Raw genomic sequence first — 24,459 nt, forward strand, 5'->3', positions numbered from 1 at the left:
GAGTCAGATTAATGGCCATTTATAACGACCATCTATGGCCTTGACAGCGTGACAGCGGGCGTGACTGAGGACCTTCTCCCTGCCGGGCACCACTCTGCGTGCACCGTCTTGGGGGGAGGGCACACACCCCGGGGCGTCTGGGTTTGCTGTGCGAAGCTCACACCAGGACGGGCGGCTGGGCCCGAGGAGGGCGTTACTCACGTCCGTCTGAACCATCTGAGGCCGCTGATTGCGGATTCTGGACACGAAATCAAAGACGTCCACCTTTTGCTCGGCATGCATCATGTCCATCATGGCATCGATCACCATGAAGGTGCCCGTCCGGCCCACACCCGCGCTTGGGGAGAAACAAAGACGCCAAGTCGTGAGTCACATTTCCCCGAAATGAATGCCAGGGCCTCGGAACACGCCTGCAGCCTGGACGGGAGGACACCCCGCCCTCCACAGAGACTTCCACTTCATCCCTGAACACGAACTTTCCTCGGTTAATAAAGAGCAAATCCTCGCGAGGCCACCAGAGGGCTCCACAATCTTAGTGAAAAGACCTCAGATCTCTCCCTCTACCTGGAAATTGTGTCGTAAGCCTCGGGTGAGTTGTACAGGTAATTTTTCCTCTATTACCCAATGTCGTCTTCTCCTTATCACTTGTGTAATTGGATTTTGTTATTGTCATGCTTGATACGGCTTTTCCAGGCTCTTCATAAGAATGGAGAACCCCAGGTCAGGTCTGCTGGCCCTGGAGCCAAGGTCATGCACATGGGGGCTCTGTCTGGGATCCTAGCCCTCACCTCCGGGCTGGCAGGGGCCAGCTGGTCCTTAGGGGCTCCACTGAGAGGTCTCCGCCTCGGGAAGCTGCCCGATTCCATTCCTGGGTCCGGGTTTCCTTCCCTCCCAGTGCTCTCCCCACAGCAGTCTGTGGACATTCTCTACCCGCCACCCCACCTGTCTCATCTAGATGCCCACCAGCCAGTGAGGGCCGTCCATATGTGTCTCCCCAACACCCAGGGCTCAGGGGGCACACAAACGGACTCAGCCAACATCCGCTGGACGAATAAACCCCTAATGGCCCAGACTCATATGTGCAGCGTCGACCAGAACTGCACGTGGCAGCCCAGGGTGTCGGGTTAGTTGGCTGAACAGGGCTTTACCCCTCTGGCCCCTGCAGCCAACGTGATCTTTTAAACGAAAAGGCTCACAACTTAGTGAATGAAGTCCCCCACCCTGTTCCTCTTTCTGGGGGGAGGTGGTACCGCTCTTTCCAGACCATTAGTCTCCAGAATGGTGCTAGGACAGACAGTGAAGGCCCTCGCCCTTGGAAGGACTCCCCGCTCATCACACTGAGGGGAGGGGAAGCAGACGAGACAGGAGAGGCTCCTTCAGGAGCCTTGGTTCTTTACAAGGGCAAAGTAAGAGAGAATCATCAGGTGCAGAGCCAGTTAAAGGCGCCCCACCCAACAGGTCAGTGGTAAGGGGCAGGAAATAGCAGACTCGAGGCTGCGAGAGCCCAGGAGGCCCAGATGCACGCGGGGCAGAGGGTGGGGAGCACCTGGGAGCAGGGAAAGGGACCAGGCCGGTTCCAAGAGGAAAAGCCCCGGGCCAGGTGCTCCTTCCCTGCTGGGCTCTGCATGCTGGTGCAGAGCTCACAGCCCTAGCTAGAGGCCCTCCCTGCTGTTTCTACAGGGACCCCGGGCAGGCAGTGGGTTCTTTTTAAGGGATTAAGGGGGAGATGTTGAGGGTGGGTGTGGGAGAGAGAAGGAAATTGCGAAACCTCCCACCCCCAGGCGGTGCACGTTCTGGAGCCCCAGGAGACCCCGTGAGAAGATGAACTTGCAGGAATGAGGAGGTCTAGTCCGCTCCCCCCGAGACTGGAGGCTGCCAGCCCATGGGAGCCTCTTCCCTGTTCCAGGGGGGGCTCCGGCTAGCCTGAACTCCTGGTGGGAACTGCTGTCACCACGTGACCTGCTGCCAGGCAGCGCCCAGACCACCCAACTGCCTGCAGGGGACCTCAGCTCTGCGGGAAAGCAGACCCAGAGAGAAGGGCTTCCCTTCCGCGCACACAGAAACGCGCTGGCAAAGCAGAGCACAGAGCAGCAGGGAGGGCCAGGAGCTGCATTGGCGGCACAGAAATAAAGCATTACCCCGGAGAGACTACTTCTGTGTTCAATGGCAAAGGCTGGGATTCAGAGCCACAGGGGAGCCAAGGATGGAAACCAAGATGAAAGGCAAACGCACCTGCCCGGGGCACCTGTGGTGAGGGGGAGGGGAGCAGGGGAGGGCCGCATACTGAGTTTTCACACGCACGGTGGATCCAGAGGCATCAGAAGAGAACAGAACTAACGGCTCCCTGCAGCCACCCCTGACGCCACACAGAGGCTGCTTTTTCATCCCCTGCCCTCCAGAGCACAGCCCGTGGCCCCTGAAGCTGACGGGAACTGAGCACATAGCCCCCTGCCAGCCGCTTCTCCAGCGGAGGGCCCTTCAAACTCTCCGCCCTGATGACAAGCTGCCGGCGTCGACCCCACCGACTCGGCTACGCGGGCCCGCATCTCTGCGGGGTTTCTCAGAAATCCCCGTGCAGGAACTCAGGCCTGTGGCCCGGCTGTCCAGGCTTGAGGAGGAAGGACCCTGCTCACTGGGTGTCACGCTGACTAGACACTGGGTTTCCAGCTGTTAAAGACAGGGTCGTTCTGAGTATCACAGCCCTGCCAGGGGCAAAAGGCACCTGCACCTAGTGACACAGGTGCTTCGAACCTGCCACACGGGTGTTCAGCAGAAGCGGCACGCAGACTCTGGCTTCCAGGACGTCCGAGAACAGGGGCTGCCCCCTTGAGGGGGCCAAGCGGGGCTAGACCATGTCCCACCCCCTCCTATGCAGCTGCTGGGAGGAGCGTGCAGGGCCAGGTAACGGGGCCCTTACAGGTGTCACCTCACCTGACGTGCAGTTGCTCAGCTCCCAGGTGCAGATCCAGGATTCCATCCCCGGCCAGGACGCCAGGCGCTCCCCCCCAGCGACCCCCAAACCTCCCAGCCTGGGCAATGAGGGGCACAGCAGAAGCCCCCGGGCTGGGGCAGAGAAAGGATCTGGCCAGCACCTTCGGGCTCTGACCGTGCATCCGCCGAAGGATGAGGAGCACGGCTGGGGAATGTTCTCATCTTTGTGCCTTTGTCTTAAAAAACAAAACATGCGCACACCAGCCGGCCACCCAGAAGTCCAAGGCCTTTCCATGAACACGATTTTCGTGTTCGAAGCCGAACTGGCATTTAGTCATGAGCTACAGAGGGGGTGGATTTGAGCCCGACTCTATGGCTTGGGGAGCTCGGAGCAAATTAGAGCTCAGTGTGAGAACAACCAGAGGATGTCCCGGTATGCAGAGGCAGAGGGGAACATGCTCTGGGAAAAGCAATCATTTCATAACCTGCCCTTCCACCACCTTAGTTGCTGCGGCTGTGTCCACAGCAGCAGCAACTTACATGGGTGCAGTGCCCAGCATCCTGCAAAGCCCACTCCCAGAGGTGAGTCCCAGCCCCTCCGAGGCTGTCCTCCCCATTACAGACGCGGAAACCTCTGCTGAGAGAGGTCAGGTGGACCCCCTATAGAAGCGTGGTTTCCATCTCTGTTCCTTGAGGTGACCTGAGGGCCCCCGGCGGCGGGGTGGGGGCGGTGAATGGCAGAGTTCCATCCCCACCATCAACCTGGGCCTCTTGGCGCTTGTCTGGTTCCGACATTAGGCTTTACCCCCTGGTGGCATTGAGGAAAGGGCTCTGCTGCCCCGGATGGGGAATATCCCTCCAGCTCTTGCCCTGAGGGATTCTCTGAGCTGCACCAGGTATCTGGGAGGCGCTTTCACGTCGCCCCTGCTGCCCCTCTGCCCACCCAGCTATCCGTCCCCTGAGTCCTCCCTGGAGGGCCCGCCCCGTGGCCCCGGCCCCGCACGTACCTACAGTGGACCACTATGGGCCCGGCGTGCGTGGGGTTGAGTGTCCTCACTTTTTTCAGGAACTTGAGCATCCCGATGGGGGTGAAAGGCACTCCGAAGTCGGGCCAGCTGGTGAAGTGCAGCTGGCAGACGAGCCGAGGGGCTTTGCAGCCGTCGGGGAGCTGCTGCGGGGATACACGGAGATGTGAGCGGGTGGGGCGGCCCCTACGCCTCCCCAACATCACGCTCTGAGAATGCTTGCTTGGGTCTCCCTCTGCCATCCAGGTATGGGCAGCCACGGGTACGGGTGCAGGGGGGGCCCATCAGTGAAGGCTGGACGCCCCAGAGTGAGAGACCCTGATTCTTACTGCCGGCTCTGGACACAGCACCATGGCAGCAGGGGCAGCAGAGCAGGACCCACGGTCACCTGTCCCAGGACCAGGCCAGGCCAGGCCCCAGGCAGCTAGATACATCCCTACAGACGGCCCCAGGGCTCATGGACCCCGCTGGGAGGCAGGGTGGCTACATCCCAGTGCGCCTAGCTTTTATGCCTGTGTAACTACCAACAGCATAAGCTTTCACTCTCATAAGCATCTTAATTTTCGGGGAAAAGATGTGGTTGGCCTACCCTCAGGAGACCCCTCCCATCCCCTGCCTCAAAGCCTCTCTCTTTTATTACCCAGAACCCAGGAGTTTGGTTCTCTGCCCAAAGCCACAGAAAGTTATATGCTGTATTGCGAAGTTGTGTGTGTGTGTGTGTGTGTGTGTGTGTGTGTGTGTGTGTGTGTGTGTGTGTATGTGTGTGCTTTGGGGAGGCAGGCAGGCCAGGGATAGTAAGAACGATAAAGCTCATCCTCTTTCCTTTCTTGCTGTGGTTTCTCGGAAACTCAGACTCATATTTTGTAATCTAACTACACCCCTCACTCTACCTTTGATTCCTGATGATATGACCTTCTGTTTTTTCTGGGTTTTTTTAAATCTCTTAAACCTCTACATCATCTGCCTTGCGTACACGTATCTTTATTGAAGACTGCCTTAAATCCTTTCGGGGAAGGAAGGACTGCAGGAAATCAGTGGGAAAACTAATGAGGTGTTTCAGACATAATTTTGAAACTGCTAAAAAAAACTCACCTCACCATTCCAGCGTGTGAAATGACACTGTGTCACTGAGTGGGGACCCCCATGACCCTCCCACTGACTCGACTTCCTCCACCCAGCAAGGTCCCTGGGAGCCAGGAACATCCGGCACTGACTCAGGGCCCACGTGCACCTGTCTGCCATCTGCCCTGTAGACTCACGGCCTGGGCCCACTAACGACCGTCCCGCATCCCCGCCCGGCACTTCCTCCAGCCTCATCCTCCGCTCGTGAGAGCCGCGGGCAAAGCTCTTCCTATTATAAATGTAGACGGGTATCGACTCTCTCCCCTGCTTCTCCAGAAAGCCCAGGATGTCAGGTGCTTACGGACTGAATGCAGAACTTCCGGACGGTGTAGTCCACCAGGACCACGCAGTCCTCCACGCACACCCGGATGCTTCCGTAGGTCCAGCAGCCCTGGTCCGGCCAGTACTGATAGCACTTCTCCTGCGTGGAACAATGGAACAGAAACAATATGTCTGTTTCTGGGACCTTTGAGCACCTCGTTGCCCCCTCCCTGGCCATGGCCACAAGGCCTCACACACACCAGCTTCCCGTGAAACAGTCCTCAGCTGGGGAAGCGTGTTTCCATCTTATCAGTGGGGAAACTGAGGCCACACAGCTGGTGGACGGCAGGGCTGAGACCAGGATCGGACCATTTCCAGTCCACGTCTCATTCACGCATCCACTCACTAACCCCACACATCGACCGAACCGTCTGGCTGAGCTGCCCCTGCAGAGCCGGGGACCAGAGCAGAAGTGGCCTCACCTGGGAGGGGCTGCCCTAAGCCCCCGAGGACCACGTGCTCCCCAAACACTGCCCGTCAGATTCAGGACAAACTAAATTTGCATCCCGCCCATCCTCTGTGGGAGAGTCATGAGCCTGTGGTCAGCTGAACGTTCCTAATTTTTCTCCAGCCAGAAGGAGGCCAATGTGGGAATCTGCAGAGCGGGCACCTGGTCACAGAGAGGCCCTTCCTTTGCCTTCCCTCCCCCAGAACTACCAGAGGGCCACACGAGAGGGTGGGGATGGGGCCTCCGGCCCCTGATCCCAGGTTGTCCTCCTACAAGGAGGACCTGAAGGCATGAGGCCCACCTAAGGGGGAGACATCTGCTCCACAGCCAAGGGAGAGGCCCTGGGGTCAGCAAGCCGTTTACCCTGGAAACTGCCCACAGGGCACAGCTGTCGAGTCACAAGGGATTAATAATCTTATAAAACAAGAGTCAGCTGGTATTCACCAGCGCCCAGAGCTTGTGTGATGACACCCACTAGACAACTTCCCCTCCACGGCCCGGGCCCGGGTGACTCGCAAGGGACCCCGAGGAGAAACCAAGCCCTGAAGGTCCTGGTTCGGGACAGTCTTGGCCTCCCGAGGGCTGTTTCTCAGGCCCCCAGGGGGCTCAGTGTGCACTGTTTCCACGCCCTCGGCCTCCCGTCTACATGGCTCCCGTCTACGTGGCGGGCGCCGTCCCCTCCCTCCCATCAGACCATGAGATGCCAGAGCAGCTACATTTCGCAACATCAAGTCAGGATGTTGAAGCCAGGGAGACCACAACAGAAGTGTAAGCGATTAAGAAACAGGGAACTCTATTGAGAAATGATTTCATCTGAAACGGTGAAAATCAAGACACAGAAGCAGGCCAGCTCTGAGTCACAGAGACAGAAAAATGCAGTAGGATCTTTCTGCAGAGAAAGATGGAGGGAAAATGTCAAGTAACATAGCAACAGGATCACTGATGGGGGAGCTGGGGGCGTCTTCTGAGTCCCGCCGCTTCTGCACTGGTCTCCTTGTGTCTCATGTTTATAAACAAGCCCCCAGAAGCCTGGTCCCAGGGGACAGCTGGTCCCATGGGACACGGGGCTCCAGGTCAGCCTCCTCTTCTAGGGCCAGATCCTGCCGCAGCACCTGCCCAGAGCGTGGGGACACCTCCCGCGCAGCCGCCCTGCCCCCGGGGCCGTGTCCCTGCCCGGGAACCCCCTGCTTCCTCCCCTTTCCGGTGAGAGAGGAAGGCCAGGGCAGGATTCACACAGAGAAGGCCGGCCCTCCCCAGCCCTGTCCCAGCTCCCTGGAAAACAAAAGAAAACCCCTCTCCTCTCCCCGACCGGAAAGTGTGGGTGGAGCCTTTTCCGGTGCTTTTTTGGGCGGAACAAATTAGTGATGGTGGCGGCCGCTCAGGCTGCCCCGCCTGCCGCCTGGCCTCCCCATCCGGGCCCCAGCTGAGGTCCCCACGGCCTGTCACTTCCATCTCAACGGGCAGCCCCGCCCTCCAGCCCCGGCCCCAGCCACGCTGCCTGGGCTTCGCTGGGGACAGGCCAGCCAGCCCCAGGCCAGTGCGTGACGATGGAGCGCAGGGCGCGGGGTCGGGGGAATCAGGGCCTCTGGGCCCGTGCCTGGCCGAGTGCCAGGACGCGCAGACCCTGGGAAGAGGCCAGCAGGACACACGTCTCCCGCCAGGCTGGGTCTTCCTCTTGGTCTGCTCGCGCCCACCCCTGTGCTGGCCCTCACGCTGGAATCTGCGAGAAGAAGAGTCTCCCTGCCACTAGCGTCCGTCCCTCCAGCTCCCAATTCCTTCCTTCTGGAGAGCGAGCGAGAGCTCACTTCCTAAAGCACAGGCCCCAGCTTACTGCTGAGAAACCCACCGAGGGCCTCCACTGCCCACCCGTCTCAGCCCGACGTTCAGCCCTGGTTCCCTGATGCGTTTGTAGCCACTCTGTCCCCCGCGTGGGCATCCTGGATCTGGTCCAGCAGATCGCTCCCGGCCTCGCAAACACACCTCCCCGCCCCAGTGCCTCTCTCCAGCTGCATCTCATGCAGTCCCTCCCCCCACCAGCCCAGTCTTTGAGACCCAGCGACACCATCACCCCCTAAACGAGCCCTCCTGCCCCGGTCCTGGCCCAGGACACAAGGGGGGCCACCCCTCCTCTCCTCCACACCTCCAGAGCCACAATCACGCTGTGTTCCGGTTTATCCTACAGGGTTCTGTGTCCCTTTGGCTAAAAAGTGAGTGACTCCCAGGCATGAGAATGCCCCGGCGTCTCTGCACCTTCAGCCTGGCCTTGCCTTCCGGGTGGCCCGTCCCTCCCGGGCCACCACTGTCCCCGTTACTCTCCTCTATATTTTCTGTCACCTCCTGACATAATCTACATTTACATGCTCTCCGTTTGGCGCCAGCCCCCGTCAGTGGAATAGAAATTGCATGAGGGGTCTGCCGGGCGGCTCACTGCATGCACCCCACCTGGGGCAGCCGTGTCCAGGAGACAGAGGCCAACGTGTACCTGTCCCCGTAGGAAATGTCCCCATAGGAAATGAACCAGCTTAGCCTAGAGACTTCAAGTTCTTATAATGTACATGCATTACATAATTAGCATAATTAGAAGCAGCTAATTAAACACACTGACACGACAAATCGGTATTACTTCAATACGCCTTGTTTTTTCAAATGCATTTCTCTGGTCTGAATTATAAGCGGGAAATCATTTTTTTTATGGTCTGAGGCTCAACACATTATACGTCCAATATACTAAAAATCTCTATATTAAAATCCATTGCTCCCACCATGGAGTAGCCTACCAGAGGTGACCCTCAGCTGAAAGAAGAAAATTCTGCATCATTTTTATATCACAGTCTAGGACAGTGAGATCCTTGGAACACAGAGAATTTATTTCAAAATAAAAATGCTGCGAGCCACCGGGTGTTTTTTCTCTTCTGCAGTGACAAGCGGGGGGCGGGGGGGAGAGAAAGGAAAAGGAAGTGGCAAGCAAACCCCCAGCCAAGCAGCTGAGAAGAAAGTGCTGGTGACTCAGAGGCTGGGCTTACCTCTTTTCTTTCTTTCAGGTTCGTCAACATGACGATGGTTGCAGACTTCTGTTCCCAGATCATTCTCCAGAAGTCATTCACTGTCTCCTGTTTAGGGCCTGTGGGTAGAGGATGGTCCCGAAGTCAGACAGAGAGGTCGCTGCGAGCCCCGGGCCTGTTGCCCTGGCCTTCAGGCCCCCGGACGGCTGCTCCCCACCTGCCCTGAGGAAGGGGGTGACGGGCCTGCTGGTGCATTTCACACCCTACAGGGTCCCAGAACCCGAGTAGATGGCAGCCCCCCCTTCTGTCCTACCACTCCCCCCCGATATCCCGCTGGGGCTGGGAAATCCTCAGGAGCCAAGTAAGACCCAGTTGGGTGATTATCTTCATGGGCAGTAAAGGCTATTCAAATGGGAGCTGGGTTTCAAGCTGCCTGTCAAAGTGGTTTGTGGCCACTGGGGTGCTTGTCAAAGCCTCAGAATATGACCCTCCATCCAGAACTGCTGAAGCAGAGTGTGTGTGTGTGTGTGTGTGTGTGTGTGTGTGTGTGTGTGTGTGTGTGTGAGAGAGAGAGAGAGACACTGCAGGCTGACTGACCCGCGCACCATGTCTAACCCCCCTTCCTCTGAAAACATCTCGTTTTCTGGCTGCCCTGACAGCCAGTAATGCTGTCCAGTGAGATGTGGGCTGAAGTCCCTGGGGAGGGGATCTGAACAAAAGATAAAGTGTCCCTGGAAGAAAGTCCTCTGCCCATTGCCCTCTTTCCTGCCTGATTAGGGACACGGGGCCTCGAGGTGCAGAAGTCATTTTGTGACCCTGAGGATGACACTATGGAGGGTGGAGGGGTATAAAAGAGGCCCCTCTGCCCTGAGCTGCCGCCCCAACCCACGGGGCTGCTTCCCCCGGATGTCTGCTTATAAGAACGAAAAAGACACTTCTATTGGTGTCAGCTAGTGTTTGTCAGGTTTTCTGACATTTAAAGCTGGGCCTATTCCTGACGGACTGTGGGCGTATGTGTATCTCCCTGTTTTTCAGGGAATGTGCATTTAAGATTTTGATCTACACTGCATTTTGGGACCCACGGCTCTAAAGACTCTTGCTGAGGAGTGAGGACGTCCAGGAAACCTATTTTAGCTCCAGTGACACCCAACCGCACTGGCTCGGCAGATGGACGAGATGCTGGATTGAAAGTAATCAAAATCACAAAGAGGGTTACGTGCGAGGGTTAAGGGCTGTTTTCACAGCTAAAGCGTCCTCGTGGTTATGGCCTTGAACTGGAAAGCTACTCACTCCCTTCCCCGCTGCTCCCCAAACCCGACAACTTGGAAGCCACGTAGAGCTCAGCCAGCCGAGAGAAATTCAAGGTTTTCTAACGCAAGTATCGACAGGCTGAAATGGCAACCCAGACCACTGGGCGTCTGGGTTTAAACCATGCAGGTGTGGAAACAGATCGTGTGTCTGTCTGTCTGTCTGCACATACACATCGTGCGGCTGCACATCTAACATGCCTGTTGTGTGACAGACGCCCCCAAACGCTCCATGTCTGTCTGCCCTGACCACAGACGGGGGGCATATGCTCTCAGAGGTTCCAACCCTCCTGCTCCTTTGAAGCCCTGTTCCTAGGAGGAGTTGCCTCACCTCACAGTATAATGCTTCTCAAACTCTGGGAACGCTGGCCAAAATGCAAATTCAGGGACAGCAGCAGGTTGGGGGTGGGGCCTGAGCTGCTGCATTTCTGACCAGCTCCCAGGGGATGGGACACTCCTGGCCAGTGAAGCAGACGCAGTGAGTGGCAAGGCTGTGTGAGATTCATGACAGCTTTGAACTCTGTGCTTAGGGAAAGGCTAGACGGTCTCTGATCAGCCATGTAGATGTAGCAGCACACATGTACAAAAAGCCGATGTAAACCCTCGGGATGGCTGGTACCGGATAAAGAAGCAATCGCCTTCCATGTCATTTTACCAAAATCACGTTCAGAAAGTAACTTAACAAAAAGCTTACCTTGAGCTGCTATGAATTTATTCTTCTCTTTATAACCCTAGAAAAATAAAATCAGATTTATAATTTTTCAAAATTATCGTTATGGAAGGATTTTGTTGTTGTTGTTAGGAAAGTAACACGTATCCATCATGGAGAATTTGGAAAACACAGAAAAGTATGAAGGAAACTCGCCAGGAATTCCAGAAATAACATGCTATTTTTGTATATCCCTCTCCAGTATTTCTTCTGTGAATACCTTCTCAGACACACACACACACAAGCAGAAACACAGACACACACACACACACACATATATATATATTTTAATTGGTTAATATGTATGTATTGAATTTTTATAATAATTTTAAATTTCTAGTAAATGATCTTTTAAGGTTCAACTAAAATGGATTCTTAATAATCCATTGTGTATGATTTTACCACAATTTATTTAACTGGTCCCCTCTGTTCTGTTTGGTCAGTGATACAAATAATTCTGTAATGGACATCCTTTGGGCTTATCTGCATCTTAAGAACGAATTCCCGACACAGGTGCTAATTCAAAAGGCCCAGCAGTTTCATGCTCTCTGTGCTGTGACCACTGTGGCCACTGTGCTCAGGAAAGTTGTGACAATTTACATCTGTGGCCCCAGAGAAGAACGTGCCCAATGGTCATGATTTACACTCAACCCACAATGGTCCAGACGTGAGTGTCATGCGGGGTGGGGGGCTGGGCATACTTACATCTATGTATGAAGCATTGATGTAGTCTGAACATGGGGTTCCGTCTACTTGGCTTAAAATCACCCTGGAATGGTCATCTGCAAAAAAAGCCAACACAAAAACCATGACATTAGGACAAGGGAATCACATGCACAGTATTAAACACTACAAAGGACATAACCACAGCGATCACGGGACAGAAGGGACATTCTCCTTAAACATTCCCACGAGATCCTCAGTGTCCTGAGGTCGGGGATGCACCTGTTGTACCTCAGCACTGAGGACAAGCCAGGCCCCAAACAGGAGCTCGATACAACCTGTGGGATGATGACAGGTACGAATTTCAGGGTCCAGGAGTCGGTCCGCTGAGCCATCACGTAGACACAGCAGAACGTGTGGGGCCCCTACAGTGTGATGGCAATATTCTCCGAACCCCAAATCGGGCCCCAGTACTGACCAGTGCGGGTGCCCTCAGGACCACTTCCGGGGTCCACTCTCCCAGGCTTTCCAGGGGGAGCACAGCTCTGCCTCTGGACACATGGACACGAGGCTCCGGGGTTTGGGACTCCAGACCCCAGTCCTCACACTCAGCTCTGCCCCAGAGCAGGAAGGTCAGCCAGACTCACACGGACCGACTGGGCAGGATGGGCCACCGCCTGGAAGATTCCGGCCTGTGCTACAAGCGGTTTTCCAGCGTGGGAGGGCCGACCAAGGAGGGCTGTGTGTGAGTGTGAGTGTGTGTGTGTGGTGTGTGTGTGTGTGTGTGTGTGTGTGTGTGTGTGTGGTATGTACTTGTGGGGTGTATAGTGGTGTGTCTTGTATACAGTGTGTGTAGTGTGTGTTGTATTTATGTGAGTGTGGTGTATATGTGTGTTTGTGGTGTGTATGTGTATGCTTGTGGTATGTATTTGTGTGTACACACACGTGGAGGAGTTTTCAACCGGGGCCCTATGTGACCTACGTGGGTCCAGGTCACTTCTGCCTTCAGGGGCCCCTTTCTCCAAAAAAAAAAAAATTATACATTTTACTTTACAACTGTATTAGTAGTTGGTATAAAGATGAGTGTGAGGGACTTCCCTGGTGGCGCAGTGGTTAAGAATCCGCCTGCCAATGCAGGGGACGTGGGTTTGATCCCTGGTCCAGGAAGATCCCACATGTCGCGGAGCAACTAAGCCCGTGAGCCACAACTACTGAGCCTGTGCTCTAGAGCCCGCAAGCCGCAGCTACTGAAGCCCGCGCGCCTAGAGCCCGTGCTCTGCAACAAGAGAAGCCACCACAATGAGAAGCCCACACACCACAACCAAGAGTAGCCCCTGCTCACCATAACTAGAGAAAGTCTGTGCGCAGCAACAAACACCCAACGCAGCCAAAAATAAATAAAATAAATAAATAAATTTATTAAAAAAAAAAAAAAAAAAGATGAGTGTGAACCAGGCTGGATTAGGTATATATTTTCTTCTGATTCGAAAAGAAATTAGATGGTTTCATGAGTCCCTACAGGTGGTGTGGCCCCGGCCCTGGGTCTCCCCGCTGGTGGGTAAGCGGCCGGCCGCTCCCAGGAGTAGAAATATGAAGGATGCCCAGACTCGGCCCGGGGCCCGGGGATCAAGCTGCATCCGCGTTTATTATGCTGCGCTGGGCACAGCGCATGGTGGGTACTTCATATGTATTTACTGCATTAATTATTGAATAGTTCCGCGTCCTGGTCCCTGCTTTGTCCCCTCCTAGTCACAGGTTGTACGTCTCCCACTTACATGGAAGGAAGCTGGGTTGACTGCGAGCGGGTGGCCTCAGACACCTGCTGTGTGGACGCCGCACCACTGCCGCCAGCGAGCACAGGCCGGTGCGGCTCTCAGGGTCACCACGGCCCACACAGGGCGGTCAGGGTGTCCAACCTCAAACTCGCAGCCCACAGAGGCTCGGCCATGAGACCCTCCTGCTCGGGGGCTGATGGCCCTGAGGCAGAAATAGCTCTGGCTGAACACGTATAAAGCTAGTTGAACATAATTTGGACCAATTTACCCTTTTGAAGGCAGCTATAGGAAGCAGGGGGTTAAAAATAGCGTTCTGGTCACATTTAGCATCTTGCAGTTCTAAGAGCTTCCTGTCTTTTTACTCTAAAAAGTCACACTTCTCTTTCAAAACACTATTTCCTAAAATTGCGCTTTTTTCCAGAAAAGAGGACGCTCTCTTGCTACCGGCCGTGGAGCCCCTGGAACATTCAGCCTGTCAACACACCCGGCATCTTGACCTCTGTCCTCAGAGCTCCCTAGAGCCACATCCAGGACCGGGCTCCTGCCCCAGGGGCATCTCGTAAATCTGATACATTTACAGCCAATCTCTGCTTGGGGAAGAGGGGGAGGGGCAGGGAAGGTGTACCGGACTGAGGGCCTTGGGCCCCCGCCCCTTGACCCTGACCCCACCCTGAGTAAGAGCAGGGTCTCCCAGCCTTGGGACCGCCTGCACGATATCCCCATGATCCAGCTGCCCCAGGGCATCTCTGGCCAACTGCTCAGTTTAATCAGATACGCTTCTCCTGTGTCTGGCTGCTGCCAAACGCCAGATGCCACCCAGCTGGCCATCTCCAGGGCCCACCCCGAGTATCTCCAGGCCACTGTTCCGTAAACGCATCCTCCCACCAACATGAAACACTCACACATCCTGGCAGAGGTCCCGCGGGCCTGTGGGGATGGCCAGCACCCTCAATTACCTCTGACGTGGCACTCCTGGGCCAGGAGGGGCTGAGGCAGGACCCACATTTTCATACATGCAGGAAAGGCCAACTCCCTTCCATAGTACGAGCTGGAGGACACGGCTTAGAGATGCTGTGCCGGTCCTGCTGGTCCCCGCTGGTGATCCTCCGGGGAGGCGGTGCCCACTCCCCCGGCCATCACATCTGGGAGCAGTGGTGGGTGCAGGTAATTCCTACACCTGGCCGCTAATTCCGCCCGGTTGAGCTCCCACCAAAACTACTCTTAATTAACAATGTAATCATTAGTTTTAAAAGATACAGTGTTCAGTGAGTGATAAGGAGAGGAATGCAGGCCAGGAACCTAGGAAAGGGCTTGGCGCTGAGTGGGTCCTCCACACGTACGTTCTGCAGTCAATGCATGAAGTAATTAATTAAGCTAGTTAATTCAACTAATACTAGATGCTAACTTCCAAATATCCTGATTTTTATTCGACAAAAAACATTCCAAAGATCCCCAACCTCCTTCATGGTTTTCCTTTCCCTTGAGCTATTCAAGCCGCGAAAGTTGCCTCCGATAAGCCTCACCCAATCTAACAGCAAGTCCTCTCAACATGATCATTGCAGTGTGTCCAGAACCGGACCCTGGCCCAAGCCACCCTCTCAGCTCGGCTGTGTGACCACAGTGGCCTCCTGACCCGTCTCCCTGGTGCTCCCTTGGCTGCCTCTGCAAATATGTGTTGGATGGAAGACTACTTAGTTAATTTCTCTGGTTTTAGTTGCCCCAGGCTCATGGTGGGCTCTGCAGAAAAAACCCCACAAAAAAAAAAAAACCCAAACAAATAAACAAACAAACAAAACCACAAATAAATCCTATGCATGCAAAATGGGAAAGAATTGTTTCTATCAAGTGCTGATAATCCAGAGACCACAGAGATGAGGCGGGCCACAGCTTCTCCTACCTACAGAGAAGATGGACTCAATTCCAACCCTAAAAATGCAACCAAGAGCCGACATGCTGAGGGCCAGCACAGGCCAGCTTGCTCCATCCCACGGAAGCACCGCCCGAGAAGGGAGGTTCCCTGGAACAGGGTAGGCCTTGGTTTGGGGTTCAAACGTGAACTCCCTGGAGTTTTTTGAGGCTGCCCTTCTGTTAGCCCGATGGCAAAGCCAACAGGAGGGTCCAGGATGGAGGAAGGATGTCGCAAACCTCCCGGGCCAGCTTCTACAAAGGCAGCTTGGAACTCTGGGGGTCTGTCTTGGCACCGAGGCCAAGGCGCAGCCCATCCAGCAACGCCCCTGGACAAATGTGTCTGGTCCCTGGTCCCCCACCCCCTGGAGGCCACCCTCCCCCGCCCATGGCCACCTTTAGCTGTGATGGTAAAGATCCAGTTACTTCTAAGCCTTCCCACAAAGCTGCCAATGTCAGACAGCTCTCTTATTCTGTCACTTCTGTCCTTGGTACAGGAGCCTTGTCGCTGGTGGCAAGAGCACTGCGTCCAAAACGGGAGATGCCCAGGGCCACCAGCTGCCCGAGACCCAGGCACAATTTGGGTCCATAAGAGGAGCCCTGCCAGCCGCTGCAGGGGACACCCCTCTTGGGCAAATAGACCAGGCAGCGCAGGTCTCAACAGTGAACACAGGCTTGGCAGCCAGACCCAGAGCGACACAGGCTCCCCAAGTCCTGGGTGGGAGACAGACACCTAGACTCCCCGTTGCGAAGGCTGAGCTGCTGCGTCGACCCAGGCCCTGATCTCCAAGCCCCAGAGCATCTGCTGCCTGCACAGGCAAGGTCTCCAGTAGCTGCAAGGCAAGGCTGAGTTTAGTCAAAATGCCACCCATCACACAAAAAAAGTAAAATCTTACTGGGAAGGATGTTGGGGTATCTGTTTTTTTCTCTGTTTTCTTCTTTATTGGCCAGTTCAAAAGTTCCTTGTATGTGTCCAGACGGCAGTGACTAGAAGAAAACGCAGGGTCAGCACTAAACGTGAGGAATCCAACACCGTGTTTCCGTCACCTCCCTACTGAGCGCAGGAATCAAGAAATCTGGTCTCTGAGCACCTCCAGTGCTGGGCCCATCGCTCTGCTCCTGCCTGTGGAAGTCTCTGCCTCAGGTGCTGGGCCGGCACCGGGCAGAGATGTGATGGAGACACAGGCCTGCCTCCCCTTGGGCCCGCCGTCTAGTGGGGCCAGCGGAGGTGCAGATAACATGATGACCCACAGCTGGACCCCGAAGTGCGTTAAGGCAGGGGCTGGCCCGTGCATGGCCATCAAACCCCCAGGACTCACGATATTGGTCCAGAGCAGGTCCTGCACAAGTACGTAGGAACTGGCCACAGCAGAGCTCTGACCCGGGAGCAAGGACCCAGATGCTGGGCTGAAGGACGAGGCGAGTGATGGCGAAGGACCACCCTCGAGCCCTCACCTGCTGAGGGCTTGGTGTGCTCTGAGGACCAGTGGGACAGGCGCAGCTGGGGGCTCCTTGAAAACGCAGACCTCAGGTCACCCCAGGCCCGCACAGCAGCTACCCACTTCCCCAGGGGACCTGCACGCACCGCCCTAACCCTCCCTTTGTCTTAGAGGAGGAAAATGAGTATAGGGGCTCAGCTAGGCCCCTAGAGCTGACGTGTGGCACAGCGGGTGTCAGCCCAGCGTCCTGACTTCTAGTTCTTTCCACTACTCAGAGGCCCTCGGCTCTTGTCAGCTCCAACTGTCTTCCTGTTTGCTCGTTGCTGGGGAGCTCCATGCTCAGGGGGGCTCCTCGAAGTGCACAGTGGGAAAGAGCCTTCTGAACCCCCAAATCACATCCTTCAACATTCAGCCTGACCGTCAGATGAACCAGGGGTCACTGGTGTTAATATCCATTGAGTGTTTACAATGTGCCAGGCACTGAGGGAGGAGCTGGGTCACCTGCCTTCACAGCTTACCTATTATGAGGTGACACTAGGATCACTCCCGTTTTGCAGATGAGGAAAGAGAACCCCAGGGTGGCTGCAGAATTGTCCAGAGTCACCTGGCTAGCACACAGCAGGCCGTGGGAGGGCACCTGGAGCTGGCACCTGGACCACGAGAAGGGCACTCGCTTCCTTAAGTGGAGGGACAAGCAAGGGCTTCCCTGCGTCCGGCTGTAAGTGCCCAGGAGACCGAGGCACAGCCTGGGATAAAAGCCAAGGCCCCGAGTCGGGTCTGCAGCCTCCGGGGGCCCAGAGCCCCCTTCTCCCGGGTCGGAGGTTTCTCCATCACAGACCCAGTCCCGGCCAGCCCATGTCCTCTTTCCCCACCACACCCAGTGGCCACAGGCAGAGGCTCTCCAGGGCCAGTGTGGAGGCCAGCCCGGCGGGCACCTGGGCAAGGCTGGTGGGCAGTCCTCCGCCAGACTAGCACCCCCTCCGCCCGGAGCTCTTGGCTCTTCATCGAGCTGTCTTAACACTGAGTTTCTTGATCAAACCTCAACGTGAAATTTGTAGCAACATTCTAGAGCCTTCTCTTTTTCACCCCAAAGCTTTTCTGACCCCAGCACTGAAGACAAAAATGAGGCCTGAGACCATCGCGGGGGATGCACGATGTCGTGCGTTTGTCGAGACCCACAGAATGTGCAGCGCTGGACCCCTAACCCCGACTTCAGTTTGGAATAACGAGTCAATGCTGGCTCATCAGCTGTGACAGGCGCAACACACTCAGACAAGATGTTAATCGCTGGGGAAACGGTGCAGGGAAAGATGGGGTATATGGGAACTTGGTACTTTCTGCACCATTTTTTCTGTAAACCTAAATCTGCTCTAAAAAATACTCTATTAAAATTAATAAATTAAAAAAACAAAACAAAACCAAGAAGCCTCCCTCTTCCTCTGAAGGTGAGGAAGGTGGAGGAGTGGCTGGAGGGGTCTGAGTGGTAAGGATGGCCCCGGCTCTGCCACCCCCAGCCGTGTGGCCCCGGCAGCGACCGGAGAGCGGAACACGGAGATGGGGAGATGATCCTCACTGTGGGCGGGCAGCACAGAAGTTCACAGTGGAGGCGAAGCGCTCTGCGCCCCGAACTGACACCCCATGTCCAAGCACACAGAATGACCGCCCACACAGAGCAGGCCAGCACTTTCTCCTGCCGTCAGTCATGTCTGAGCTGCTCCAAAGGCACAGGGCTAATAAGAGAGCTCTGGGGCGGGTGCGGTCTGCCATAGCTGGGGAACCCCTGCAGCGCCCCGAGTGAGCTGTGCAGGGAGCAATTGGCTAATAACTACCTTGTGATTGATTGTCCGGTTACGTAAATTGGCTAAAGAGGGTTTGTTGGTTTGTTTGCTTGAGGTGACATTTTTAGGCACTGGGCTTAAAATAACCTGCTGGGACAGAGGCTCGTGGAAGAAGCTGTCTGGAGGGGGGCTTTTCCTCACCTGCAGGGACTTAACCGGGGGCCTGGAACAGACTTTGCTAGGTCAGCGTTCTACCATTGCGGGTGGAGAAGTCGTCCTGAGAAGGACGGCAGCTCAGACTCCCCTCGTGCAGACGCCGGGCTGAGCTGGGCGCACACCTTACCTCTTTCACGTGTTAAGACACTCCCATGGGGGCTGGGAGGGCCCTCATTTCATAGACGAAGACACTGAGGCAGAGGTGAAGGATGTGGCCCGAGCCCTCCAGGCTGGTGAGAAGCAAATCTGGGGCAGGCGCCCAGGCCGCCCATCTCCAGCACCCACGCCTTGATCATCCCACTGAATGGATCCCAGTGCCAGGCCCTCTTTTACTTCACCAAGTTCACGGCAGCTTCCACTGGCCACACACACAAGTCCCAACTCATTTGGATCGACTACTTTGAGGCTCATCCGTCTCCCTGCACAGTTTCTGGGAGAGGAGCTCAGGACAGAGGGTGAGAAAAGAGGAGGGAGAGCGTCCAGGGCCCATCTCAAGCGTGGCCACCGGTGGAGCCAAGAGCGGGCTGGTCATGGCAGCTGCGATGCTATCAGTAGAGCCTGCCCTTCACTTGAGAGAGGAGCAAACTGGGGTCCAGAGGGGGACGTGCAGCTGCCCTGGGTCCCCTGGAGCCAGGACCAGGCTCCATGCTGCTGGACTCGACCCCTCGACCCTCTCTCCCGGCCCTTCCCTGAGTGGAGGCCGTGGGCAGGAGGGCAGCTGGGAAGGCTGCTCAGTGGCGGGGGTGGGGAGAGCAGAGCAAGGCACTTGCTTTGGTTGCAAAACTGAAAGGAGTACCCCAAAACCCAGGAATCAAGAAAAATCACATTCAAATTCAACATCTAAAAAAATCTAAACGCAAAAAAAAAAAAAAAATCCATGATAACCAAAATATCAAACTTTTAAATAACGTCAGGATCAGCAACAGTGTGGTGATAAGCCACGTCGGAGCCTGGGGCAAGAGGAAACACCAGAGTGACCCTGTCTTTATTTACAGTTGTGCTGTTTTGTGCATCATGGATTGCTTGCATTAATTTCGATTATTTTTAAAAGCTGCATGAAAATAGAATTTATCCAGATGACAGAGTGTTTTGGTGCCCCCTTCAATTTTGCACCTGGGACAAGTGCCTTACCTGCCCGACCCTCTTCCCGGGCCCTCGCTTTTGAGGTGGTAGCACAGCCAGCGAGTTCTGACTCAGCCCTCCCCCGGCAAGGCCGGTTACCAGCCTCCACGTGGAGAGATACAAGTACAAGAGGAAATAGGACAAGAATGGACGTGGGGGAAATGGTCCTGTAGCTGCCAACTTGGATAGTCATTTTGAAAATGGAGAATTAACTTCTCTTGTCAGGCTGAGAGACTGCAAAACAATACTGCTTGGAGCTGTCTTTCGCTATGACCTAATTTCTCAAAAAAGGGGATACATTTGGAAACAATTAAAAGGAAGCAAGATAAAGGCAGGTGAGGCTTGTGTTAAAAAATAAACAAAAGCACGGGTCTAAATGTGCCATCACCCTGCCGTGCCCTCCTGGGTTGCTTCTGGATGAAAAGTCACTTGTCTGCAGCAGGAGTCATGCTGTCTTTAGATGTCACAATGGTACAACTCTTTGCTGTTTACGAAGTCAGAGCCTCATATTTGACCTGTGAGGTCATTAAGGCATCCTCCCACCCCCGCCCCTTCACAGATGATGGAAGCTGTGGCTTCCAGGAGATGAACTGATGGGCCGGGCGGGGCTGCGGTGCCACAGGCAGGGGCCAGGACCAGGTGGCCCCCCCTGCTGGAAACCCGTCCTCTTTCAAGCTCAACACCAGCGCACGGCTATATACGATACGAGGAAGATGCATACAAGAAAACTCAAAACACGATCCGGGATAAACACTGGACAGCCAAATCCGAGACAACACATCCCGGTGTGCCTGTCTGTCTGCCTGTGCATCCAAGCACCTGTAACTATCTGTCATCTATCTATCTATCTATCTATCTATCTATCTATCTATCTATCTATCTATCATCTATCTGTCTATCTATCTATCATCTATCCGTCTATCTATCTATCTATCTATCTATCTATCTATCTATCTATCTATCTATCATCTATCCGTCTATCTATCTAGCAGATACACAATTCATGGGACATTAAATTAAAAAATCAGCAACACAAGGGGAGGTGTCATTAATGTACATTTGCATTTTTGTTGATAGTTAGTAGGATCGGTTTGCTACCATCGGGCTGGACCAGTTCGTCAAATTCATCTCAGCTGTTGCCGTCACTAAGTTCATCCAAAACAGCGGTAGCAGGATGAACACACTGACTTGGGCAGAATCAAAGGGCTGTCCAGGCAGAGCTAGTGTCCCCTCAAGGCAGCCCCTCGACTGTTTAGTTGATGTTGTGCAGGATGGTGTGGGGGTCCTTTGCTCTCAGCGTGAAATTGTTATCCTGTGGTCCACTCAGGCCCTGGTCTTGCACATTACCGAGATAACAGTGTTTTCGTCACACCTGATTTTAGAACACGGCATTCGGGGTGTCTGAGCTGGAAGGAGGTTCTGAACCTCTTCCTCGACCATCTCACCTTATAAATGGGAATGAGGGTCATCACGGCAGAAACCAGGTTTCCCTGGAACCCCGTTTTTGGGACGGTGTCTCGATGGATGCAAGCATTCTGAGCCTTTGGGTTAATTTATCCTGAAACACGACATCCCACGTCCCAGCGCCCTTCCACGTGACAAGAAAGAGGGGCCCCACACTCACATTGAACTCCTCCCGAAACCTCTTGCAGTCGTCCGCCGACCGGACCCGGATCTCCTCCTCCAGGTGCCCCACGGGGATGGGAAAGTACTTCTTGGGCCCCGAGGGGGACCTGCTAAGAAGCATCACCCTTTGCTGCTCTGTGGGATCAACAGAAATACAGGGCTTATTAGGCCATATTCCCAGATGGGTGACATTAACCAGACAGACGGACACCGTTCCTGGGGAAATGACACAGCTGGAGGGGGGTGGTCGTCTCAGATCATGAGCAGCTGAACGCAAGGTCTGTCTCTTTTTTTTTTTTTTTTTAATTTATTTATTTATTTATTTATTTTTGGCTGTGTTGGGTCTTCGTTTCTGTGCGAGGGCTTTCTCTAGTTGCGGCGAGCGGGGGCCGCTCTTCATCGCGGTGTGCGGGCCTCTCACTGTCGCGGCCTCTCTTGTTGAAGAACACGGGCTCCAGACGCACAGGCTCAGTAGTTGTGGCTCACGGGCTTTGTTGCTCCACGGCATGTGGGATCCTCCCAGACCAGGGCTCGAACCCGTGTCCCCTGCATTGGCAGGCAGACTCTCAACCACTGCGCCACCAGGGAAGCCCAGTCTGTCTCTTTTAACACACCCTGATCACTCATAGTGACAGACGGACGCCCCTCTGGCTGGTGTCCCCTGCTCTTACCACCCAGAGATGCCTCCTCTTCCCAGACACGTGGCCTCCAGGCACCACCCAGCCACTCACCCACCCAGCCACCCCTCCTTCCCTCCAGGCCCTGCTCCTTCCACAAGGGATTCAGGTGGCTTCACACTCGAGCTCAACTGTCCAGGTTTGAAATGCAGCAGAATAACAATAGGTTTCTGGGCGCAAATTGGTAACAGGCTGGGAATCAGTTCCGGTACGAGTTTCCCGCAGCCTTGTCTTCTTCGTAACAACTAGTCCTGGTTACTCAAGCCCCATAAGCTCCAAGAGAAATAAGAGAAACCACTGCTGTTTTTTTTTTTTTTTTTCGGGGGGTGGGGGAGGGGCTGGCGGCACTGAAAAGGAGAAGGGCCAGACTTCAAGGGTGTCCCCCGGACAAACTGCTTTCACAAATTCAGAGTGAGACAGCAAGCGACATCCTGGCATGTGCTTCTCTTCCTAGGGAAAGCTGCTGTTCTCGACAAGGTCAACACTACTTTGCTGTCACTTGCAGAAGGGCCTGTCCCCACCTGCAGAGCTGTTCTGAAGGCCAGCCAAGAACTCCCTCCAGGGCTCATTCTGCCTGAGACAGACACTCTAGGATGAGCAAGCCGCCTAACCAGTCCCAGCCTCCTCCTCCCATCCGGGCTGTTGGGACATGCAGGGCAGGGAGAAGGGGGCAGGAAGGTGGTGCCTGGAGGCCACGTGTCATCATGGTACCAGGGTCACGGGTCCCCCAGCACGGCAAAACTGTCCTCCCGGGTCTGGCTGGGGTCCTTTGCTGCTGATATTCTTTGTCGTGTGCCGGGTCGGTTTTGTAATTCATCTGAAGTCTGACGGCACCTCTGCTCCCCCGAACCACAGGACAATCAGGCAGCAAGCTGACTGAGGAAGTTGTAGTCACTGGTATGAACAATATTTTTAAAAGCCTCTGCCTCACATACCTTTCTTGGACATCTCAACGCATGGGAAGAAAACCAATGTGCCTTTGTAAGCAGAATTTACAAGTTAGTAGCTGAATTTGGAACCTCAAAGAAAGGTAGGAAATTCCCGCTGAGCTACTCTGAGCCTCCCTGCTAAGCACGTTGGTACATCAACCCCCTTCTTGTAGCTGATCGGAAAACTGCGGATTCCACGGGGGCCCTTTCGAGAACTGTAAATTATGAGCCCACCTGTCTCATCTTAGGATGATCTAAGACTTACTGATAAATGTTATATGTTGAAATCCTGGAAAAACGACAGGATATGAACAGTGTCTCCCCCAAAGCCACAAACTGAAATGCCTCAAACGTCTGTTTCACACCGGAGAGAAAATGACACAAGCTCTGAAACGGGGAAACTCCGGTTATAAAGGACGGCATGATACCAGGTAAAGCCAGATGAACGTCGCAAAGCCGGAGGAGTTCATCATTTAAGTGTTAAGGTGTTAGGAAGGCACGGCCCCCCCCAGGCCCGGCCCGGCCCGGCCCCCTACCTTGCTCTTCTAGGATTCCGTTTGGCATCTTCTTGTCGTTGGAGCTGACCACTGCCTTCCTCTGCCTCCTGAACCTGAGAGACACAGACGCGTTAGGTGTCAGCACAGGGAGCTTGCCGAGAGCCCCGAGCCCCGGGGATACCCACCAGGTGAGCCGGGAGAAGCTGTCCCTGCCGCTCATGGCTGGGCCACTGCCCTGGCCCCTCGGCCCCGCCCCCGCTCTGCCCTCTGCCGCCGGGCCAGCCCCGCCGGTTCATCTGCAGCCGCGGCCTCGCGCATCATTTCCTCCCCAGCAGGTCTGGGCGAGTCAGCGCCCCGACGCTCCTACCTGAAGACGCAGGCGGCGAGGAACAGGCAGAGTAGCACGGGCAGCAGCAGCCAGGCCAGCAGGGGCTGCGGCGCGCCGGGGGCCGGAGGGCCTGGGGGACAGAAGCAGGTCCCCGTCGGGACTCGAGGCACGAGGGAACGCGGGGGCTGGGCACGGAAAGGTTCCCAACACCAGACCTCACGGCTGGCAAAGTGGCCCTCCCACCAGCCCCTCTTCCCTGATGCCAGACCCCGCTTTACAGGTCACCAATTCGTCCCCCCCCCCATCCCAGCGGTCCGTCTTCCGGGACACCAGAACCCTCCTTTACAGTTTACAAACTCCCTTCCTCAACAGTCCTTCTTCCTGGACACCAAGACCTCACTTTACAGTTTGCAAAGTAGTCACTCCCTCTCAACCCTTCTTTCTGGACACCAGAACCCCACTTAACAGTTTGCAAACTCCCTCCTTCATCTGCCCTTCTTCTTGGACACCGGAACCCCACTTTACAGTTTGCAAACTCCCTCCTTCATCTGCCCTTCTTCCTGGACACCAGAACCCCACTTTACGGTTTGCAAACTCCCTCCTTCATCTGCCCTTCTTCCTGGATACCAGAACCCTACT

At 55.1% G+C, this 24,459-nt stretch overlaps 1 protein-coding gene across 6 annotated transcripts in view; it reads right to left on the reverse strand.

Annotated features, from left to right (window-relative positions):
• PTPRE (protein tyrosine phosphatase receptor type E) overlaps positions 1 to 24,459 on the reverse strand; it is a 165,079-nt gene that overhangs the window by 13,098 nt on the left and 127,522 nt on the right. For 2 of the 6 annotated variants that reach the window (XM_082423187.1, XM_082423184.1), the window contains 10 exons: positions 23,860 to 23,950; positions 23,532 to 23,605; positions 21,388 to 21,524; positions 16,105 to 16,195; positions 11,571 to 11,647; positions 10,851 to 10,887; positions 8,871 to 8,968; positions 5,380 to 5,499; positions 3,939 to 4,102; positions 202 to 337 (listed from right to left, as the gene is read on the reverse strand). In XM_082423187.1, the coding sequence (XP_082279313.1) occupies positions 202 to 337; positions 3,939 to 4,102; positions 5,380 to 5,499; positions 8,871 to 8,968; positions 10,851 to 10,887; positions 11,571 to 11,647; positions 16,105 to 16,195; positions 21,388 to 21,524; positions 23,532 to 23,605; positions 23,860 to 23,950 (1,025 nt within the window). Of the gene's footprint in view, positions 1 to 201; positions 338 to 3,938; positions 4,103 to 5,379; positions 5,500 to 8,870; positions 8,969 to 10,850; positions 10,888 to 11,570; positions 11,648 to 16,104; positions 16,196 to 20,861; positions 21,007 to 21,387; positions 21,525 to 23,260; positions 23,360 to 23,531; positions 23,606 to 23,677; positions 23,803 to 23,859; positions 23,951 to 24,459 lie in introns of those variants that run through there. The other 4 variants (XM_082423185.1, XM_082423186.1, XM_082423188.1 and 1 more) reach the window with 4 other exon arrangements.

This window comes from Balaenoptera physalus (genome assembly GCF_965194825.1).
Source record: "Balaenoptera physalus genome assembly, chromosome: 14".
Classification (NCBI taxonomy): Eukaryota; Metazoa; Chordata; class Mammalia; order Artiodactyla; family Balaenopteridae; genus Balaenoptera; species Balaenoptera physalus.